The 24,060-nt window shown below is 43.4% G+C and overlaps 1 protein-coding gene across 1 annotated transcript in view; it reads right to left on the bottom strand.

Annotated features, from left to right (window-relative positions):
• Positions 1-24,060, bottom strand: part of greb1 (growth regulating estrogen receptor binding 1) — a 186,083-nt gene that overhangs the window by 132,747 nt on the left and 29,276 nt on the right. Inside the window, exons 3-4 of the mRNA XM_048597113.1 lie at positions 5,615-5,774; positions 2,629-2,742 (exon numbers count right to left, since the gene is read on the bottom strand). Coding sequence (XP_048453070.1) covers positions 2,629-2,742; positions 5,615-5,774 — 274 coding nt within the window. The remainder of the gene's footprint in view (positions 1-2,628; positions 2,743-5,614; positions 5,775-24,060) is intronic.

Below are 24,060 nucleotides of genomic sequence, written 5' to 3'. Positions count from 1 at the left end.
CAGTACCACATGCTGATAGGGTTGTAAAATACCACAAGGTACTGAGAAGTGGTCACCGAGGAAAATATCTGCTTTCAGCCAATCAGCACTTTCAATAAGGTCAGGTGACCTTATAGTCAACACTGTACAGAGAAAATAATGGAGATGCTGAACTTGTTTTTACTAATGTGGTGAAAAGTAAATAAAATCAAGGAAAAGTTCAGTACTTTTCTGCAGGGAAGAAAGGGAATAGCCAATGGTAAGTGTCTACTGGATCAGTTTCATATGCCTCCCAGTCGTGTACTGAGGAGCTGGCCTCCCCATTCTCTGCAGATGGATGCAATATATAAAGCAAAGAGAAAAAGATAATTGATGGTGACTTGAAATGCCTTATTCTAAAAAAATGTTTAATATTTATTGTTGCTTGTGGTTTATTTTTACACAGGCAATTCTGTTATACTGTTAGCCATTTTAGCAAATGAGATTCACATTATTTTTATTAATATTAACATTATTAAGTATTATTTTAACTGGAAATGACAGCATAGATAACATAACTAATGCCATTACTCTTTTGTTTTCCAGATAACAAACAGGAATAAATTTTGGATTTTGGCTGAAAGGTTATGAAGTGGAAATGTTCATTATACAATAAATGCATGCTGCAACTTGGAAGGCATTTGTTTTATCAATAGAGATAAAGACAAAAAGGTAGCTCAGTTCCATTGTATAAAAATATATTTAAGAAAAAAAATGCACAAAAACTGTTGGAATTCAGGCCCTGATTTTAGATTATCGAGGTTAAATAATTCATAGCAAAAGCGGTAAAATCTAAAAACTAAAACAAACAAAACTCAGACTCTGTCACAGCTCCCTTCTTGTTAGACAGCAATTTCATCCTCTCTGAACAATTTCCCCTTTAATTCATCTCACTTCTGCCAACTCAAAGGAGTGACTATGGGCACCCGCATGGGTCCCAGTTTTGCCTGCCCCTTTATGGGGTATGTGAAACACTGCTCGTTCCAGTCCTACATCGGCCCCTCCCACAACTACGTTCTCAGTACATCAAAGACTGTTTTGGTGCTGCCTCATGCTCCCACCAGGACCTTGAAAATTTGTTCATTTTGCCTCTAATTTCCACCCCTCTATAACTTTCACATCGTCCATTTCTGACACTTCCTTCCTTGACCTCTGTCTCCATTTTGGGGAATAAACCGTCCACTGCCATCCACTACAAACCCTCTGACTCCCATAGCTACCTTCACTACAGCTCTTCACAGCCCATGTCCTCTAAGGATTCCATCCCATTCTCCCAGTTCCTTCACCTACATCTCATCTGTTCGAATGATGCCACCTTCCAAAACAGCGCTGCTGATATGGCTTCCTTCTTCCATGACCATAGTTTCCGACCCACTGTGGTTGACAGGGCCCTTAACCACACCCGACCTATTACCCGTGCTTCCATCCTTGCCCCTTCCCATCACTCACAACAGTGCGGTCAGGCTCTTTTTGTCCTCACTTTGCATCCCACCAGCATCCGCATTCAAAGGATCATTCTCTGCCATTTCAGACAATTCTAACAGAACACCACCGCCAAACACATCTTCCCCTCACTCCCCCTGTCTGCAATTCGCAGGGATTGTTCCCTCCTGGACACCCTTGTCCATTCATCGACCACCAACACCACCCCGTCTTCCCACGTAACCGCAGAAGGTGTAACACCTGCTCCTTCACCTCCTTCCTGCTCACCATCCAAGGGCCTAAACAGTCTTTCCAGGTGAAGCAGCATTTCACCTGGTACCTCCTCCAATCTGGTGTATTGTATTCACTGCACCCAATCTGGCCCAATCTGCATTGGAGAAGCCAAACACAGACTGGGTGACTGCTTCGCAGAACACCTCCGATCAGTACGCAAGCAGGACCCTGACCTTCCCGTAACCAGTCATTTTAACACAGCGGCCTGCCCACATGCCCATATATCTGTCTTCGGCATGCTGCAGTGTTCCAGTGAATCACAGCACAAACTGGAGGAACAACATCTCACCTTCAGATTAGGCACTTTACAGCCTTCTGGACTAAATATTGAGTTCAACACCTTCAAGTTGTGAACCATTTCTCCCCTTTCTTTTAGCTTTACTGGTTACATCCCCTTATTTCTTCCCTTTCTTCCAGCTTCACTTGTTACATCCTCTCATTTCTTCCCTTTCTTTCAGCTTCACTTGTTACATCCTCTCATTTCTTCCCTTTCTTTCAGCTTCACTTGTTACATCCTCTCATTTCTTCCCTTTCTTTTAGTGTTACTTGTTACATTCTCTGTCACCATGTCATCGCTCCCCTCTTCTCTTTCACCTCTGGTAGTAAGAAACACCATTGTTTTGCCATTCTCACATTTCAATCACTTAACCTGAATTATCAACATCTTTTCTCCACCAGCACTGCCCCCCACCTATGGCATAAATGTTCACTCAGCCCTTGTAACAGCTCAGATTCCACCTTGTTCACAAATATTTCAGAACTTCCTAGCCAAGAGAATTGATAGAGCTTAGTTTAGTTGTACATAAATATTTTATATTTGAGGCCAGTCACTCTTGATAAAATCAACTTCCAATAAACATCAGCATCCTTTAAATGAAAGCTTTCTCTACTTACCATCAGTAGTACAACACCCCTCAGGGGGAGGCTTCATCTGATATGGAATGAGAGGGCTACTGGACTCTGACCCATCATCCTCCTCCTCCTCCTCAGTTCCCGGTCGTTTACAAGCTGTGTTAGGTAGAAGCCCATCAATACTACAAAGGCATTGAATTCCATCCTAGCTCCCAAAATTTTCACCATCTAATTGAACACTATTTTATACACTGGTTGAATCCTTAAAAACAAACCATTAATAATGGGGTAAATTTTCATTAAATGCCATTTGTATCAGAAGGCACTGAGAACTACACTTTAATCTTATTAGAGAAGGAATAATTAATACATGTGCCCATAAGGTCATAAGGATCTGTGCCAAAAGAAGGGAAAGTGATGTTCCTGCGATCTATTCATATTGGGAAAACCAACAGGAGCAGGCAGAAATGGTGAGTGCAATGTGAGCTAGCCCTGAATCATCAGTGACAAGAAGAGGTTGCCACTCTTAATTTTGGTCCACCCCTGAAAGTTTCCACTTCAATCAGCCAGAACATACCATCCCCCTCGCCCTGGGACAGAGAAGCATGCCAATTGCAGGCTGCTCTTGAGAGTTCCAAATTGTCCAAACAGGAAATAAAGGCAATCCCGGAACCACACAGATCTGGGAGATTGGAGGTTTGCTGCTTCTGTTTAATACACACAGTAGGAGAGGCTCAGGAAAATCTTACTTTTTATGATATCATTAAGCTTCAGACAAGTTCACTTCGCTTTTTCACTGAATGTAATATTCAAGGCAATACTTCAACCACTGATACTTCACTCCAGGTTACCCAAGTGAACATAATTTTGAATGAGAAATGCTAGTCCCGACTCAATGTTGACAGAAAATCCAGCGCACAAAAAGAATGCGTTCTTCAGGAGCTAGGCAGTTATCTGTATTTGCAAAGACACCAACTCGCAAAGCACAATCCAAGCATACCAGAAATTTAAAGCAGATATCCTCATGTGCAATCGCATCAAACAACAAGGAACAATACAGCACAGGAACAGGCCCTTCGGCCCTCCAAGCCTGCACCGACACATTTTGCCCTTCCATACTAAAACTGTCTTCATTTACAGGATCCGTATCCCTCTTTTCCCTTCCTATTCATGTGTTCATCCAGGTGTTTCTTGAACGCTGCTATTGTGTCTGCTTCCACCACCCCCTCTGGCAGTGTGTTCCAGGCACTCACCACCCTTTGTGTGAAAAACTTGCCTCACACATCTCTTTTAAACTTCCCCCCTCGCACCTTGAACCTGTGTCCCCGAGTAATTGACCCTCCACCCTGGGAAAAAGCTTCATACTTTCCACTCTATCCATACCATTCACATTCTTACAAATTTCTATCAGGTCACCTCTCAACCTCCTGCATTCCAGTGAAAACAAACCCAGTCTATCCAGCCTTTCTTCATATCTAAAATCCCCCATATCAGGCAATATTCTGGTAAATCTTTTCAGTACCCTCTCCAAAGCATCCACTTCCTTCTGGTCGTGCGGTGACCAGAACTGTATGCAATATTCCAATTGTGGCCTAACTGAAGTTCTATAAAGCTGCAGCATAACTTGTCTACCCTTCTACTCAATGCTCTTTCCAATGAAGGCAAGCATGCCAGAAGCCTTTTTTACTACCTTATCTACCTGCGCTGCCACCTTCAGTGATCTATAGACCTGCACACCCAGCTCCCTCTGCATATCAATACTCCTAAGGGCTCTGCCATTCACTGTATAATTTCCAACTGTACTTGACCTTCCAAAATGCATCACCTCACATTTGTCCGGATTAAACTCCATCCGCCATTTTTTCTGCCCATTCTTCCAACTGATCTATATCCTGCTGTCTCCTCTGACAATCCTCCTCACTGTCCGCATCTCCACCAATCTTTGTATCATCCACAAGCTTACTAATTAGACCAGCTACATTTTCCTTCAAATCATTTATGTAGATCACAAACAGCACAGGTCCCAGCACTGATCCCTGTGGAACACCACTAATCACAGCCCTCCATTCCAAAAAGTATCCTTCCACCATCACTATCTGTCTTTTATGACTAAGCCAGTTTTGTATCCCTCTTGCCAGCACATCCCTGATACCGTGTGACCTCACCTTCTGTACCAGTCTGCCATGTATCCTTGTTACATGACTGAAAACTGAATTTACCTCACTACACCTGAGATTCAAAGGGGGCTGAGAAAAGCCTTCAGGACTCCTGTGGACATCAGCTCTACATCCTTGAATTTTTTTAATATGCTTATATACTTTGCAATGGCAGCCTCTAGCTGGTCATCTAAGGAGTGCTGGCATGGCTGCAGATAAACAACACTGTTATCCTGAGCACAGTAGGCCATCTGCCAACTGCATTTGCAGCAGTTCAACTTGGGAAGTTTACTCAAGAAGCTGTTAGACAACCCTGGTTGTATATGCCAAGACCAAACACCTCCTTCCAGTACAGAGCCTATGAAGAAAAGTCTTTACCAATATGACATGCATCTGGCACAGAATATGCACACACACATACATGCCACTTACCATACTGAATGCTCTGTCCCTTATTTGACAACAAATTTCTTGCCTTTTAAACCTAGCTTGACAAAGAGGGGAGAAATCTAGCAATCTTTGCTCAAGATAGTAAAGCTAAAAGATTTTAGAAGTCGTCATATACACCATCTAAGAACATACTGAACAAAGCCAACTATCAATTATGATGTTAGACAAGCACCAGCAATGACAACCAAACTGGTCAGAAAATTGAGTACTTGGCTGAAGAAACTTTCACACTTATAAAATTTGAAACAATGTAGGGCATTGTAAAGTTAATTTGGAGGCACCAGTATGCACACTATCCCCTGAGAAATGGAAACCAATTATCCTTTGTTTTTGAATATAGAACATGCACTACATGTATGATTGTATTTCAACTTAAAAAATATTTTGGTAAAGCTGAACAAAAAAATGGAAGATAGCCTTACCTTCTAAGTTTGAAATCAATTGGTGCTCAGCCTCTAGATATAATTGTGAAAACACAGGCCTGGGAACCAAGTTGTTTGATCGCAGGGAGGCTTCAATCGAGTTATGCAGGACCTCTTCAAAACGTGTCGTCTTCAGTTGCCCAGCATATGAGTTTCCCATCTTTATAAAAACAGAATCAACTAAAAACTCAGAAGCATCTTACGAAACGAACTGAACACAGGCAGGAGTACGTGTCTCTAAACTAACTTGAGCTATTCGCAGAGACATTAAAATTTTCCTTCCGCATTTTCTGAAACATGGTCAGTAAAGCAGGACACCAAGAGCTCCCTGCCAGTAAATTACAGGAAACCATGTGCTCACAGCCCAGAGCAAAGGGACTGCAGAAGTTAACACCCTTTTTATGGAAGTTATTGACATCTAATGTTACAGCTTAATGAGGCGTGCTGAAATAGAGTGCTCGCATTTAAAGTAGCAATAAAGCCTGTCTACAATACAACCTTATAGCCCCATGTAAGAGGCAGCAACAACTATTCAAATATAACTATCTGTGAAGCTGACAGTATGTTTGTTTTGTCACATGGTTAGTCTAGACTGGGACTGGAAACTTTACATATAGTTTGCGGCCTATGGCAGATTACTTGTGTTACTTATTCTCAGACCAGCTGTTTCGCTGTAACCAATTTATGTCGAAGATGGAAGGTGTTAATTGGTTGGCATTTAAAAATCTTAATGAAATATTTACAGCTTGATTAACCATTGATTCATAGTTGCAATCCTTTAACAAATACTGCAAAAAATGGTGTCAGAAGTGATATCTCGTAAGGACAGACTTTGTGAAGAGGTGATATCATAAAACAGTGGCACAAAATAGCTTTACTGAAAGACACAATTTGAGCGTTCCCAGATGACTATCTGCCTTCCTCTTTTCCCTCAGTGACTGTTCTTTCTAGTGTCCCATAAAATCATAAGATTAAAAGCACACCACCCTTGCAAGCAATCACAGACATGCTAATTCAGGGTTATCATGTACTGCTTGTAGGACTGGTATTAAATTAGTGGACTATTACTAACAGGTTATAGTATTGTCCGTTTTTTTCCCCGATCATTAATTCAGCCACAAATGTAGATAACAGGAAGAAAATGGATGACTATTCAGAATTTTCAATAAAACTGGGAGAAATATTTAAAAGCCTTTGGAGGAGTGAAGTCCAATAAATAATACAACTTGTGATGACATTGGTCAGAGATGTAAAAGGGATTTCTGTGTTTCACAGAACATCTTATCCATCAACTGATGCAGATAAGAAATATCAACTTTGAGTGAGATTTTCCTGAGGCATTTTCCTTTCCCAACAATCTCTATTGTAATGAAATTACAGCCATAAAAGTGAATTTGTGTCAAACAACAATCAGCCTGGATAGAGATCCCAGAGCAGACTGGGAGACAGCACCAGCTCTTTTAGCAGCAATGGGATGCACCTGACCCAGGGATACTCCAGCATAGAAACTATTCCGAAAGTAGCAACAATTTTGACTGGCTGTGGGGCATTCCCTGCAGTGGTAATACATTTTAAAGTTAGCCAAGAAATTGCAGAACGAAAACAGAGCTTCAGAAAACAGTTATTAGAGATTGAGATATGTTCATACCCAAAGAAAATTTCCACAAGATTACTTACAAGATGAGCGGGGCACTTGTCAAGGTCTACTTTTCCTGCAGCCTCCAACCACAAAGTGAGTTTTTTTTCTAAGTTTTTAAAATGCTTGGGAAGCTAGGAGGAAGAGAAATGGCTAATCTCCACTTACACCAACAAAACCAGCAAATATATAGAAGTGGCTAAGGAACCAATTCCTGGTGATTCTCAGTTTTCTCGATTCAGATTCCAGTCCAATTTCTAACTCTCTAAATCACACTAACACAGTCTCAAACTCAATAAAAACTGAAAGAACTGCGGATGCTGGAAATCGGAAACAAAAACAGAAATTGCTGGAAAAGCTCAGCAGGTCTGGCAGCATCTGTGGATGAGAAATCAAGACTTAACATTTCAGTTCCAGTGGCCCTTCCTCAGAACCTGCGAAAGGGTCACAGGACCCGAAACATGAACTCTGATTTCTCTCCAAAGGTGCTGCCAGACCAGCTGAGCTTTTCCAGTAATTTCTGTTTTTGTTACAATCTTCAACTCTCTACACTTGTTTAAATGTTACATTCATGGACAAATAAACACAAAATGCTCCACACGTCAGAGAACACACCAATTCTCACAATAATTACTCCCCTATGAAAAGTACTGAACATACTGAAGTCTTAAATTGTTTTCAGCACCAACTGATGTAAATGCCCTTAGCACATTAGATTTCCTTGCTTGTCACTTCGCTAATACAATAATGTAGACACTAAATTATACTTAAACGCTGTACATGTTGGCCGGTAATGTACGTTTAATGGCAAAGCAAGGTGATCATCAACAACTTGAAAAAGCTGTGCTGAGTAATCTGGTGAAGGCTGTGGTAAGATGCTTAATTTCTCTTGCCATGAATTAATTATAGCCTGATTTAACAGAGATTCCCAGTGTCATGTTCCCAATGTGGATCTAGCCAAAGATAACACAGTGTGGAATGGAGGAGCACAGCAGGCCAGGCAGCATCACAGGAGCAGGAAAGTTGGTGTTTCGGGTCAGGACCCTTCTTCAGAAATGGGGGAAGGGGAAGGGAGCTCAGAAATAAATAGAGAGGAGAGCTAGGGCTGGGGAAGGTGATAGGTGAGTGCAGGTATGCAGTGGTGGGAATTGGACAGTGAGGTGGGAGGATAGATAGGTGGGAGAGAAGATGGACAAGTTGTGTTAGGTCAAAGGGGCCGGGATGAGAGGGAAGGTTGGTCATGGATGAGGCCAGGGATGGGGAGATTTTGAAACTGGTAAAGTCCACGTTTAGGCCATTGGGCTGTAGGCTCCCGAAGCGGAATATGAGGTGCTGCTCCTCCAGTTTGCGGATGGCGTCATTGTGGCACTGGAGGAGGCCCAGGATGGTCATGTCACATGGGGGTGGGAGGGGGAGTTGAAATGGTTCGTAACTGGAAGGTGTTGTGGTTTGTCATGAACAGAGCGCAAGTGCTCTACAAAATGGTCTCCGAGCCTCCGCTTGGTCTCACCAATGTAGAGGAGGCCACATCAGGAGCAATGGATACAATAGACCACATTGGCGGATGTGCAGGTGAACCCCTGTCTGATATGGAAGGTTTTTTTTGTGCCTTGAATGGAGGTGAGGGGGGAGGTGTAGGGGCAGGTGTAGCACTTCCTGCGGTTGCAGGGAAAGATGCCGGGGATGGTAGGGTTAGTGGGGAGTGTAGAGCCGGCGAGGGAGTCGCGGAGAGAGAAGTCCCTATGGAAGTCATATAGGGATGGGGAGGGAAATATATCTTTGGTTGTGGGGTCAGATTACAGGTGGCGGAGAATGATATGTTGAATCCGGAGGTTAGTGGGATGATACATTAGGACAAGGGGGATTCTGTCTTTGTTTTTGTTGCGGGAAGGAGATGTGCAGGCAGAGGTGTGGGGAAACGCAAGAGATACGGTCAAGAGCATTTTCAACCACCGAATGGGGGAAGTTGCTATCCTTAAAATAACAGGACATTTGGGATGTTCGGGAGTGGAACACCTCATCTTGGGAGCAGATGTGATGCAGGCAGAGGAATTGGGAGTAGGGGATCGCATTCTTGCAGGAAGGTGGGTGAGAGGTGGTGTAGTCTCGGTAGCTGTGGGAGTCAGTTGGGCTTGAAATCGAGGCGGTCAGCAGAGATGGAGACAGAGAGGTCCAGGAAGGAGAGGGAGCTATCAGAGATGGTCCAGGTGAACTTGAGGTTGGGGTGGAAGGTGTTAGTAAAGTGGATGAACTGTTTGAGTTCCTTGTGGGAGCACGAGGCAGCGCTGATACAGTCATCGATGTAACGGATGAAGAGGTGGGGGATAGTGCCAGTGTAGCTGTGAAAGAGGGACTGTTCCACGTATCCTACCAAGAGGCAGGCATAGCTTGGGCCCATGCGGGTTCCCATGGCCACCCCCTTAGTCTGTCGGAAGTGAGAGGAGATGAAGGAGAAGTTCTTAAGGGTAAAGATGAGTTTGGTTAAGTAGGTGAGGGAGTGGGTGGAGGGGGACTGGTTGGGCCTACGGGAGAGGAAGAAGCGGAGGGCCTTTAGGCCATCTGCATGGGGAATGCAAGTGTATAGGGATTGGACGTCCATTTTTTATAACTGACAAAATCCACGTTAGGCCATTGGGCTGTATGCTCAATATGAGGTGCTGCTCCTCCAGTTTCTGGGTGGTGTCGTTGTGATACTGGATGAGGCCCAGGATGGACATGTCACCCAGGGAGTGGGAGGGGGAGTTAAAATGGTTGGCAACCGGAAGGTGTTGTTGGAGCTCCCTTCCCCCTCCCCATTTCTGAAGAAGGGACCCAGCCCGAAACTTCAACTTTCCTGCTTCTCTGATGCTGCCTGGCCCGCTGTGTTCCTCCAGCTCCACACTGTGTTATCTCTGAGTCCAGCATCTGCAGTTCTTACTGTCTCTGAGTGGATCTAGCCAGGCTGTCTAAAGGATTTGCATGCACAGCAAGGTAGGAAATGATAAGCACAACAAATACTCGTATCTATGTAGCACTGTAATGCAATTAAATGTCCCAAGACACTTCATGGGGCATTACCCCATAGAAGGCAATGTCGGGTCGATGGCCAAAGCTTTGGTAAATAAGGAAGGTTTTGAGAAGACTGCTGTAAACAGGGAGAGGTAGGAAGGTGGAAGTGTTTAGGCAAGGAATCCAAGACTGTAGGGTCCAAGCAGCTGAAGGATTTGGCCATCAGCAGAGCAGCAATTAAAGAAGATGCTCAAGAGGTCATTATAAGAGGAATGCAGAGATTTGGGAGGGAGGTAAGGTTGGAGAAAGTTACAGAGATAGAGAGGCTTGAGGCCATAGAAAACTTTGAAAACAACCGTGAGAATTTTAAAGTTCAAGGCATTGCAAGCACAAGGGTGATAAGTAATCAGGACTTAGTGTAAGGTCACAGCCAGAAAAGCTTTAGATGACATCAAGTTTATAGGTGGTAAACAGTGGGAAATAGCCAGGAGAGCACTGGAAAAGTCAAACCTAGTGGTATAAAAGGCTTGGAGGAGGGCTGTATCCCTGGATAAGCTAAGATAGGGAAAAGGTTTGAGGATGACATGGAGGTCAGAATAGGTGGTCTACCTCATAGTGCAGGTGTGTAGCCAAAATCTCTTCTCTGGAATAAAACATGCCTCAGAGGTTGCAAACTCAACTTTAGGCAGTTAGCAGAGAGAAGGACAGGATTCATAACAGTAACATAAGACAATGGCTGTGGTCTTCCCAATAAATTTGGAGGAAAATTGTGATTGTTAAGTATTGGGCGTTGGATAAGTAGCCTGATAATTTAGCACAGTGAAGTCAAGAGGAATAGTATTGTGCTGGAGTTTAGCATTGTCCGTATGGATGTGCAGCATACACTAACAATTAATGCAGTTAAAACAAATAGGGTGCAAATTAAATTTGGGACATAGAGTTAAAGGAGGAGCTGAGCAAACTTTAAATAAATTAATTATTTTTAAAATCTAATTTTTAAATTCCAGCAATCATACCTCATGCAGAAAGTTATCAATGTTCCACTCTGTTTCAGGGGCATATCCACTGTTCAGTCGGCTATTCACTGTTAAAAACCCAGTTACACTTCTGAACAAGGGTCAACTTTTCATGGGATTTCCAACACAACATGAGAGCAGAGGAAAAGGAACTCTTATCCAATCAATTGATGTTGCTGACTGCTAGTTGTGAGGGGTGAGCTCTACAACAGAGCCTATGGCACAGCAGTGAAGAACAGGCTGCATCTTCAAGATTTCTGATGTTCTGAGGAAGGGTCACTGGACCTGAAACATTAACTCTGATTTCTCTCTACGAATGCTGCCAGAACTGCTGAGTTTTTCCAGCAATTTCTGTTTTTGTAACTTTTTTTTGAAATTGGGTGACAGGATGTGGGCGTAGCTGGTCAGGCCAGCAGTTATTGCCCATCCCTTGTTGCCCTTGAGAAGATGGTGGTGAGCTGCCTTCTTGAACTGCTGCCAACCATTTAGTGTAGGTACAACCACAACACTCTAATGGAGCTTCAGGATTTTGACCCAGTGACATTGAAAGAATACTGATATATGTTCAAATCAGGATGGTGAATGACTTGGAGGTTAACTTTCTGTGGTGGTGTTCCGATGTATCTTCTGTTATTGTCTTTCGAGATAGCAGTGGACATGAATTTGGAGGGTGCTGTCTAAGAAGGCTTGGTAAATTTCTGCAGTGTTTCTTGTAGGTGGCACACACTGCTGTTACTGAGCATCAGTGTTGGAGAGGATCAGTATTTGTCGTGACAATAAAATGAGCTATTTTGTCCTGGATAGTGTCAAGCTTCTCGAGCTTCTTTGAAGAGTGAGGTGGTGGTTTACTCAATGCAAGACTCCTGCCTTATTACCCTGCTCTTGTAACTACTGTATTTATATGGCTGGTACAGCTCAGTTTCTGATCATTGGTAAGCCCTAGGATGTTTCAGTGATGGTAATGCCATTGAATGTCAAGGGGCAGCAGTTAATTTCCATCTTGGAGATGGCCATTACCTCACAACTTTTATTAAAACTTCATAAACATATGTCTAGTTTGTATCTGTTTGTATCTTTGTCACGTTCCAAATGTGTTAGTCCACATATAGCTTCTTATTTTAAATGTTGACTTTTGTCTTCTCCCAAAAATTGTCTGCTGTTGATTCTCTTCTTTGAATTGTAAATACAGGGTACGAGTCTTTGTCTGATTGAATGATGAGATTGTCAGATAATTTAGTTGAAGTGTTTAAAAATCATGAATACCCCTGATGATCTTTCATCCCATCGGTAATCAACGATTTATCTACTTCTGTCTTAAAAACATTTAGAGACTATGCATTTTGATGAAAGGAGTGCCTTTTAGGGAAGGGAATTCAAAAGCCTCTCAACCCCCTGAAGGAAATTATCTTCTTCATCTCTGTCTTAATTTGGTGACCCTCTATTTTTCACCCTATGACCTCCACACGTACATTCTCCCAGAAAAGGAAACGTCCTTTCCACATCCACCAGATCAAGTTCATTCAGGATCTTATATCTTTGAGTTAGGTCACCTCTGACTGATGGAATCCCTACAGTGTGGAAGCAGGCCATTCAGTCTATGCTAACCCTCCAACAGGATCCCACCCAAACCCCCCATGGCCAATCCACCTATCCTGTACATGTTGGAGCACCCTGAGGGATCCCACACAGACATGTTGAGAACGTGCAAATTCCACATAGACAGTCACCCGAGGCCAGAATTGAACCTGGGTCCCTGATGCTGTGAGCCACTGTGCTTCCCATTCTTCGAAACTCCAGAGGATACTGGCCTAGCCTATCTAGCCTTCCCATCAAAGGCAATCCACTCATTCCGGGTATTAGTCTGCTGCACCTTCCCTTAGCTGCTTTCGACCTTCCAGAAGTATGGTGATTAGTACTGTATACGGTATCCAGATGCGGTCTCACTGATACCCTGTATAACTGAAGTATAACTTCTCTACTCTTGCATTCAGTTCCCTTCACAATAAAATATAGCATTCCATTAGCTTTCCTGATGAAAGTAACTTCTTTGTCAGCAAAATGTCAGTGTTTACAAAGAACAAAGAACAAAGAAAATTACAGCGCAGGAACAGGCCCTTCGGTCCTCCAAGCCTGTGCTGACTCGGATCCTCTATTTAAACCTGTCGCCTATTTTCCAAGGATCTGTATCCCTCTGCTCCCTGCCCATTCATGTATCTGTCTAGATATATCTTAAATGATGCTATCGTGCCCGCCTCTACCACCTCTGCTGGCAACGCGTTCCAGGTACCCACCACCCTCTGTGTAAAGAACTTTCCACGCATATCTCCCTTAAACTTTTTCCCTCTCACCTTGAAATCGTGACCCCTAATAATTGAGTCCCCGACTCTGGGAAAAATCTTCTTGCTATCCACCCTGTCTATATCTCTCATGATTTTGTAGACCTCAATCAGGTCCCGCCTCAACCTCCATCTTTCTAATGTAAATAATCCTAATCTACTCAACCTCTCTTCATAGCTAGCGCCCGCCATACCAGGCAACATCCTGGTGAACCTCCTCTGCACCCTCTCCAAAGCATCCACATCCTTTTGGTAATGTGGCGACCAGAACTGTACACAGTATTCCAAATGTGGTCGAACCAAAGTCCTATACAACTGTAACATGACCTGCCAACTCTTGTACTCAATGCCCCGTCCGATGAATGAAAGTATGCCGTATGCCTTCTTGACCACTCTATCGACCTGCATTGCCACCTTCAGGGTACAATGGACCTGAACACCCAGATCTCTCTGTGCATCAATTTTCTCCAGGGCTTTTCCATTTACCATATAGTTCGCTCTTGAATTGGATCTTCCAAAATGCATCACCTCGCATTTGCCTGGATTGAACTCCATCTGCCATTTCTCCACCCAACTCTCCAATCTATCTATATTCTGCTGCATTCTCTGACAGTCCCCTTCACTATCTGCTACCCCACCAATCTTAGTGTCATCTGCAAATTTGCTAATCAGACCATCTATACCTTCCTGCTGATCATTTATGTATATCACAAACAACGGTAGTCCTAACATGGATCCCTGTGGAACACCACTGGTCACAGTTCTCCATTTTCAGAAACTCCCTTCCACTATAACTCTCTGTCTCCTGTTGCCCAGCCAGTTCTCTATCCATCTAGCTAGTACACCCTGGACCCCATGCGACTTCACTTTCTCCATCAGCCTACCATGGGGAACCTTATCAAATGCCTTACTGAAGTCCATGTATATGACATCCACAGACCTTCCCTCATCTATCAACTTTGTCACTTCCTCAAAAAATTCTATCAAGTTGTAAGACATGACCACCCCTGCACAAAACCATGCTGCGTTTCACTAATAAGCCCATTTTCGTCCAAATGTAAATAGATTCTATCCCTCAGTATTTTCTCCAGCAGCTTCCCCACCACTGACGTCAGGCTCACCGGTCTATAATTACCTGGATTATCCTTGCTACCCTTCTTAAACAAGAGGACAACATTAGCAATTCTCCAATCCTCCGGGACCTCACCTGAGCTCAAGGATGCTGCAAAGATATCTGTTAAGGTCCCAGCTATTTCCTCTCTCGCTTCCCTCAGTAACCTGGGATAGATCCCATCCAGACCTGGGGACTTGTCCACCCTAATACCTTTTAGAATACCCAACACTATCCCCCCTCCTTATGCCAATTTGACCCAGAGTAATCAAACATCTATCCCTAACCTCAACATCTGTCATGTCCCTCTCCTCGGTGAATACCGACGCAAAGTACTCATTAAGAATCTCACTCATTTTCTCTGACTCCTCGCCTAACTTCCCTCCTTTGTCCTTGAGTGGGCCAACCCTTTCTCTAGTTACCCTCTTGCTCCTTATGTAGGAATAAAAGGCTTTGGGATTTTCCTTAACCCTGTTTGCTAAAGATATTTCATGACCCTTTTAGCCCTCTTAATTCCTCGTTTCAGATTGGTCCTACTTTCCCGATATTCCAAAGCTTCGTCTGTTTTCAGTCGCCTAGGCCTTATGTATGCTTCCTTTTTCCTCTTTGCTAGTCTCACAATTTCACCTGTCATCCACGATTCCCTAATCTTGCCCTTTCTATCCCTCATTTTCACAGGGACATTTCTGTCCTGCACTCTAATCAACCTCTCTTTAAAAGCCTCCCACATATCAAATGTGGATTTACCCTCAAACAGCTGCTCCCAATCCACATTCCCCATCTCCTGCTGAATTTTGCTATAGTTGGCCTTCCCCCAGTTTAGCACTCTTCCTTTAGGGCCACTCTCATCTTTGTCCATCAGTATTCTGAAACTTAAGGAATTGTATCACTATTCCCAAAGTAATCCCCTACTGAAACTTCAACCACCTGGCCGGGCTCATTCCCCAGCACCAGGTCCAGCATGGCCCCTTCCCGAGTTGGACTATTTACATACTGCTCTAGAAATCCCTCCTGGATGCTCCTTACAAATTCTGCTCCATCTAAACCCCTAACACTAAGTGAATCCCAGTCAATGTTGGGAAAATTAAAATCTCCCATCACCACCACCCTGTTGCTCCTACATCTTTCCATAATCTGTCTACATATTTGTACCTCTATCTCATGCTCGCTGTTGGGAGGCCTGTAGTACAGCCCCAACATTGTTACCGCACCCTTCCTATTTCTGAGCTCTGCCCATATTGCCTCACTGCTCGAGTCCTCCATAGTGCCCTCCTTCAGCACAGCTGTGATATCCTCTTTGACCAGTAATGCAACTCCTCCACCCCTTTTACCTCCCTCTCTATCCCGCCTGAAGCATCTATATCCTGGGATATTTAGTTGCCAATCTGGCCCTTGCCTCAACCAAGTCTCAGTAATAGCAATAACATCATACTCCCAGGTACTAATCCAAGCCCTAAATTCATCTGCCTTACCTACTACATTTCTCGCATTAAAACAAATGCACCTCAGACCACCTGTCCCTCTGCGTTCATCATCTGCTCTCTGCCTACTCTTCCCCTTAGTCACACTGACTTCATTATCTAGTTCCTTACAGGCTTTAGTTACTACCTCCTTACTGTCCACTAACCTCCTCATTTGGTTCCCATCCCCCTGCCACATTAGTTTAAACCCTCCCCAACAGCATTAGCAAAAGCACCCCCTAGGACATTGGTTCCAGTCCTGCCCAGGTGTAGACCGTCCAATTTGCAATAGTCCCACCTCCCCTAGAACTGGTCCCAATGTCCCAAAAATCTGAACTCCTCCCTCCTGCACCATCTCTCAAGCCACTCATTTAACCTGCCTAGTCTTTCATTTCTACTCTGACTAGCATGTGGCACTGGTAGCAATCTTGAGATTACGACCTCTGAGGTTCTACTTTTTAACTTGGCTACTAACTCCCTAAATTCTGCGTGTAGGACCTCATCCCGTTTATTACCTATATCATTGGTGCCTATATGCACCACGACAGCTGCCTGTTCACCCTCCCCCGTCAGAATATCCTGCAGTCGATCTGAGACATCCCTGACCCGTGCACCTGGGAGGTAACATACTACTCGGGAGTCTTGTTTTTGACCACAGAACCGCCTATCTACTCCCCTTACAATTGAATCCCCTATGACAACAGCCCTTCCACTCTTTTTCCCACCCTTCTGTAGAGCAGAGCCAGCCATGGTGCCATGAACCTGGCTACAGCTGCCTTCCCCTGGTGAGCCATCTCCCCCAACAGTATCCAAAACGGTATACCTGTTTTGGACGGAGATGACCGCAGGGGACACCTGCACCGCCTTCCTGCTTTTTCCCTGCCTTTTGGTCACCCACTCCCTTTCTCCCTCAGCAATCCTAATCTGCCGTATGACCAATTTGCTGAACGTGCTATCCACGACTTCCTCAGCATCTGCAGTCCATCCGCAGCTCCAGAGCCGTCATGCGGTTTAACAAGAGCTGCAGCTGGACACACTCCCTGCACGTGTAGGAGTCAGGGACATCAGCTGCGTCCCTGAGCTCCCACATTGAGCAAGAGGAGCATAACATGGGTCTGGGATCTCCTGCCATTTTTACTCTTAAACTTAACTTAGTCCTACTATAATATCATTTACCATTATCACTCCTCCGATGCTGACTGCTATCTCACAATTTTGCACAAGCACAGATTGCTGCAGAAATCTTGAAAATACAGCCTGTTCTGCAGTTCTGTAGAAGGGTCATTGGACCCAAAACGTTAACTCTGAATTCTCTCTACAGATGCTGCTAGACCTGCTGAGTTTTTCCAGCAATTTCTGTTTTTGTTTCTGATTTCCACCAACCTCAGTTCTTTTAGATTTTTAGTATAGAAAAGTTATTTTTGTTCCTACAAAGTAGTCAAGTTTGTGTAACGTGCTTCCAACCAACACATTTTATCTAAATTCTGCAAAACTGTTGGAAAACAATTTTGTAAAATTGGAATTAGTAAATTAAAGAAATTCCCTAGTTGATGAATTATGGAATACTATGGCTGAAATCCTTTTAAGACTACATGAGGGTTATTTGTGGAATGCAACTGATGTGAGGTGAATGATGTAGATTATTAAGTTAGATTAATAACCATAGAGTTTCCTCTTAAATCCTCCTAAGAATTGGGAATAAATTTTATTATCCTAAATTCTTGGGAGATTTGGTCTCCCCTCAGGAGACTAAATATGCTGGGGAGAATCCAGATTATAGATTGTCCTTTTTACAAGGCGCTGGCAAATAACTAAGATCATTTATACTTGACATACTTACGGCCTTTCACCACCATAACTTTCAATGTGGTCTTTTGATTTTTTTTTTCATTGTTTAACCTCACTTATGTTTTAATATTATGTAACAGTCTTCTATTAAGCAGTTTATTCTACCCACTTATTTCTGCTCTCATTGAAATGTCTGTTTTTGTTTTCTTTGCATTTTCCCATTCCTAAAATATCTGCGAGTTTTACAGTTTTTAGTGCTAATACAAGATTGTGAATGAAATATATTAACCTGTTTCAACATGCTTTTATTTTGGTATGCTTCACAGTTTACTGCAAATTTGCAAAGTAAATTCGGGAAAATAGATATTGCATAAGGAATCAACATCGGTGTTTTATACTTCCAACAGAGGTTACTGCAGACATGCTCTATCAAGCTGCTCTTGCTCACGAATATGCCAGGATCATTAATCAATCAACCATTGATCTGTTTAAAAATAAGGGGTCGGTTAGCTCAGTTGGCTAGACGGCTGGTCCACAATACAGAGTGATGCCAAATTGTGGGTTCAATTCCTACACTAGCTGAGCTCACCAAGAAGTAGTCTCCTTCTCAACTTCTCCCCTTGCCTGAGGCAAGCTGCGGTGATCCTAAGGTTAAACCACTACCAGTGCACTCTTTCTCTACAGAGTGAACAGCCCTCTGGTCCAGTAGGACAATGACAACTTTATCTTTCAAAAATAGTACTAATGAATCATCCTCTCTGAAAAACTCCATCCAGTAAGACAGCAATTTGCAATGACACACTACTATCCTAAAACATGCTAAAGTGCTTCTTCAGAGCTGAATCAAACAAAATAAAACTACACCAGGTCCAAGGAAGGGCTATTAGGGCAGGTTAGTTAGAGACACATTTTGAGAAGTCTCTTAAATGAGGAAAACGCAGTGGAGAGATTTGGAGAAAGAGTTCCAGATCTTGAGAAAAATGATTTCAGGATGACTAGAGCCAAACAACATAATGTCCTTCGTAGGGATCTGGGAATTGTGAGAGTACAGTAAATAGTTGTTTCTCTCCATAATGGATCAGATCAATGAATTCCTGTTGAGCAGAGCAGAGTCTCAACCAGGAAGTTCTATTTAAATTGGTAATTCAAGGTCAAATCATGAACATAAAGTGAAATAAAGTGATAGAAGTATGAGAGAAAAAGTAAAGCAAAAATTTCTTAGGTCTCTCAAAACTATTAAAATCTACAGAAATTAGACTCCACACTTCAAAAGGTTAAATCTCCATGCCAGAGAGGTTACTTAGAAGTAATTATGACTTGCTATGCCATAACAAAACACCTCTACACCAGACTAGACCAACCTCAACTCAATCATGTTTAGTGTGTATTTAATATGTGGGTACTGCAACTTCACATTGGTCCACGTTCTGTAAGGGCAAGCTATTCACTCAGATACCATTATAGGGAAGCTTGTAAAGAGACATGCAAGTTAAAGAGCAAGCTTCAGACTAGCACATTTAACTACACATGTGCAGTTGTCAGAAGCTGTCGAATTTATACTTTCATAGGAGTGATGACCGATAGCCTCACCATTATTTTCAAGAACATTCACAGTGGGATCTGGACCAAAAACACGCCTTTAGACAAAATTTTAAACTGGATGTTCCACAAGCATGCCTTGGGAAATTACGAAAGTACTGATTAAGAGACGCTTGTTCATCATACTTCTGAAATTACAGAACTTACCAAGCTGACAGACCAAAACAAATACAGTCAAGGGAAACTACAGAGAGAATAAAGTCCAACAACTAAACGGTGTTTTAGTTCTGAAGACTTGACCTTGGATTAAGCTGAAGCACAGTAATCCAGAAAAATGTGAACATCTGTCCTTGGAAAAGTGACCAAATCAGGCTTCACAGAATTAAAAATTACTGGAGGAAGCAAAGAATGATGAACAACTTTCTGTGCGATTCAAATCTTGGTTTAAACAATGGCCACAGAATATAATCTGTTTTCTATTTTTACAGAAACTTCATGGGATACTATGCCTTTACAATGGGGAAAATACCCCATTCCTTCACAAAAAAAAACACAGAAAGGGTTAGCATACTGGAAACTTGCTCCGAAGTCAAAGAAAGAAGTTCCCACAAATTGGTAGGGAGAGATCTCAAAAAGCTCAACAGATCCAGGAAGACAGATAGAAGTATGTGGGAAAAAGTAAAGCAAAAATTTCTTAGGTCTCTCAGAACTATTAAAATCTATAGAAATTAGACTCCACACTTCAAAGAGACAAGTCTCTGACCACAGCAGCCAGGCAATTGGAGTACCTATATGGCCAGGATCAGCAGCATAACTAAACTAGATATCAATATTGACTTGCTGGAAGTAAAAAAACAAAGCAGTCATAGTTTTATTTTAATTTTTTTGCTTTCCTTTCTCAAACTGTAAACCAAAAATTTTCTTCTGTAACCAACTTAATTTTTCTGTAACCATTTCAATCCTGTAACTGTGGGTACAAATTAGCTGACACCATTAACCATAACAATCGTTTGAATGAGTCACTGTTTTTTCTCTTGTAATCTCAGGCCCTACGTACAGTGTTTCGCAAAAGAAAAGAACTCCCACGCTGTAAAAATCTGGACCACTGCTTTCCATTAAATAACCTTCCTTCTCAAATGAGGCTCTTTTATCTCCGGTCATTAAATAGCAGGTTACAAGCTGGCATTGTCGGGAAAACAGACACATGATAGTTGATTGAATGATTCAAATGTTCTTTACTGATAAAGGAGGTAACAAGGACTGTTAATGTAAAGGGGATTCCATAATAGTTCAGGAGAACGAGCAAGTCAAACAAAAGCTCTGAAAAGTTGAGTCATCCCTGGTATTTCTGGCTGTAAGGCGTTTTGTACTAATAGCTCCCTGCTATTTCACCTGCTCCCTCACTACCCAACTTTTGTCTTTAAGCATTGAGAGTCCCTGCCCCACTTGCAAAGCTCTTTGGATTCTGGGGTTGTGCAACAGGTAAACACATGCGTCAGGTTTGCTTACAACAGAAAAGAAGTGGACGTGCACAGGGAGCTGCGTGTCCATCTGTCCTTATACATCAGTCAATGAAAGGAGACAGACAGGTGCAATTAGGAAGGCTAAAGGTATATTGGCCTTCATTGCAATAGCATTTCAGTTCAGTAGTAGGGGTCTTATTGTAGTCATACAGGGCCTAAGTGAATATTGCACGTTTCTTTAGTGCTCAGTTCCAGGCTCTGTGACTTGCACTATTTTTTGATGCAGAGGGACAGGCAGGCAGATTGTGATGGTGGGGAACACTGAACAGTTCAGGAGGGATGGCACATCAGACCTACTGCATGCACCAGCAGTTTACACTGCAAGTAGGTAAGATGAAGCTGCCATAGTTCCATAAGTGATATGTTTAGCCTGAGGGTCACCATGCCTCAGGTCAGAGGTCATTCTGCATTGCAAAATAGCCATCCCACCAACTGAGCTAACCAACCCCCACTGTAAATACACTGCATGTGCTTGAAGCATATGTCTATCTGTGAAAGTCAAAGGGACCAGTCCTTAGCAGATGAAAGGGATTACAGTCAGGCAGGAGCACAGCTCCAGTCATTCAAGGAATTAATCCTACTCCAGTTCAGAGGGATCAGGCAGGCACTTGATCCTAAAGATTCCAGAGTCTGGAACATGGTTAGCCCTGCAGAACAGGTGCGACCCATTCAGGAGCCTACAAGTGAGTATGTTGGGTTGCTGTGGATACATCAGTCCTGAAGGGGCAGGGAAATTTTCCTGCGATAAGACAAAGGGAGGGATTGAGTCTGATGGAAGAGCAGTTAATGGTGCAGGGACAGGAGAGGTGGTGAGTGAGTAAGAAGCACAAAGGGCACAAAGGATGAGTAACTGGGGAGATGAGGCAGGTGAGAGCCATTGAGTGGACACGATGCACACAATATTGAGAACTGTGGCCCATGCACTTTGCCAAGAGGTATGTAGAGATAGCGTGAGGGCAGGCCCTGATAGGGTGAGAGAGCAGAAAGAAAATGGTAGCACTCGCAAGGTGCCAATCATTGCCCTTCTTGCTGAGCTGCACCGACTTAGACTGCTATGGCATGGGACCCCCACCACATTGAGTGAACTGGTAAAGGCAGCACGGTGGCTCAATGGTTAGCACAGAGAATCGAGTCTCGCTTTGAATGGCTGCCTGTGTGGAGTTTGCACATCCTTCCTGTGTCTGCGCAGGTTTCTTCGGGGTGCTCCTGTTTCCTCCAACAGTCCAAAGATGTGCAGCTTAGGTGGGTTAGCCATGCGAAATGCAGGGTTACAGGGATAGAGTGGGAGGGTGGCTTTGGGTGGAATGTTCTTCAGAGGGTCGGTGTGGACTTGATGGGCCGAATGGCCAGCTTCCATGTTGTAGGGATTCTACGACTATCTGTGTCCAGGCTGGCTGTGACTGGTAGCATGGCCTTCTGTAACAGTCCACACGAAAAAGGACTGTGCATTTCTCTCCAACCCATCAACCAATATCTCCGAGGAAGCAGACAGCCAGATTTCCTTTCTTCTGGACCATGTGTTCAGTGATAATGGTCAAGCACCGCAATATGAGGCTAGTTCCTCATTTGCAAGGTCTCAAATGGTTTGCAGGTGGGCTTTAAACATGGTGTCAGCAGCTTAAAAGCATAAGGTTCCTGATGGAAGTGAACACTTGCACCTCTCTAGCTGCACAATTCCCCAAGAAACTATCCAACAGCCCGTTTACATAATTACCGAGGTGAAGAGTGGAGGAGTACCTGAGAAAAATCGCTACAAGCCTTGGCTGATCAGGCACCATGAATCTCACTCAACAAGACATTTGGATCGCATCTCTTCATGACTTTAGAATCAAATAATCTGCTTAAGTGGTGTTGATTGAGGGATGAATGTTCATCAAGACACTACATAGAATGCCCATACTTTTGATTGTAGCAAGGGTCCTTTATGATCCCCCAAGGAGTCACACTGGTTCTCAGTTTCAAGTCTTATCTGAAGAACAGCATCTCAACAGGGGCAGCACGGTGGCTCAGTGGTTAGCACTGCTGCCTCACAGCGCCAGGGACCCAGGTTAGATTCCACTCTCAGGTGACTGCCTGTGTGGAGTTTACACATTCACTCGTGTCTGTGTGGGTTTCCTCTGGGTGCTTTGGTTTCCTCCCACAGTCAAAAGATATGCAGGGTAGGTGGATTGGCCGTGCTAAATTGCCCATATTGTCCAGGGATGTGTAGGCTAAATGAATTAGCCATGGGAAATGTAGGTCTGGGTGGGATGCTCTTCAGAGGGTCAGTGTGGACTTGATGGGTTGAATGACCTGCTTCCACACTATAAAAATTCTACCTCAGAGGCTTGTGGAAATCCTAATAAACAGATATTGGAATCTCATCTGCTTGCTGTTGTGACCCTTTACATATTGCTTCCAACAGTCAGGGTCAGCAATCTTGCCAGGCTTTACTCAGCAAATCCTGACAGGACTTCTGTTTTGTGTCAAGAAATTGAGTTGGGTTTGTGGTTTCTTCATAGCATGGATTACTGAGGCACATCTGACACTGAAAGCAACTACACATTTAATACGGCAGTGGATTGGAATCAAATGGGAGAGGAGCAATGAAAGATCCCACAGAGTTTTATCTCTGTCACCACCTAACTCCATTGGGAGAGGGAGTTACAGTTCCCCCTTTATATTCTGAAGATTGTATTATCAGGGCAAGTTAGAGCCCTGAAGAACACTTCAACTTTGAAAGGAGGCACATTACAGAGAATCTTAGAAGTATGCTAACCAAATAGAAAAGGTTGATCCTTTGTACTATTTCATGTTGTGCTATTTTACCATGTGCTGTTACAGAGCAAGGAGATACAAAGCAAGTGACAGAGTGATTACTGAAGTAATTCAATAAATGTGGATACTATGATAGGAGCAGAGATAGTAGGAACTGCAGATGCTGGAGAATCCGAGACAACAAGGTGCAGGGCTGGATGAACACAGCAGGCCAAGCAGCATCATAGGAGCAGAAAGGCTGACGTTTCGGGCCTAGACCCTTCATCAGAAAAGCTTTTCTGATGAAGGGTCT

Source organism: Rhincodon typus, chromosome 5 (genome assembly GCF_021869965.1).
Source record: "Rhincodon typus isolate 14 chromosome 5, sRhiTyp1.1, whole genome shotgun sequence".
Lineage (NCBI taxonomy): Eukaryota > Metazoa > Chordata > Chondrichthyes > Orectolobiformes > Rhincodontidae > Rhincodon > Rhincodon typus.
Note: the sequence above shows the minus strand (reverse complement) of the source record. Positions and strands in the feature narration are given on the sequence as shown.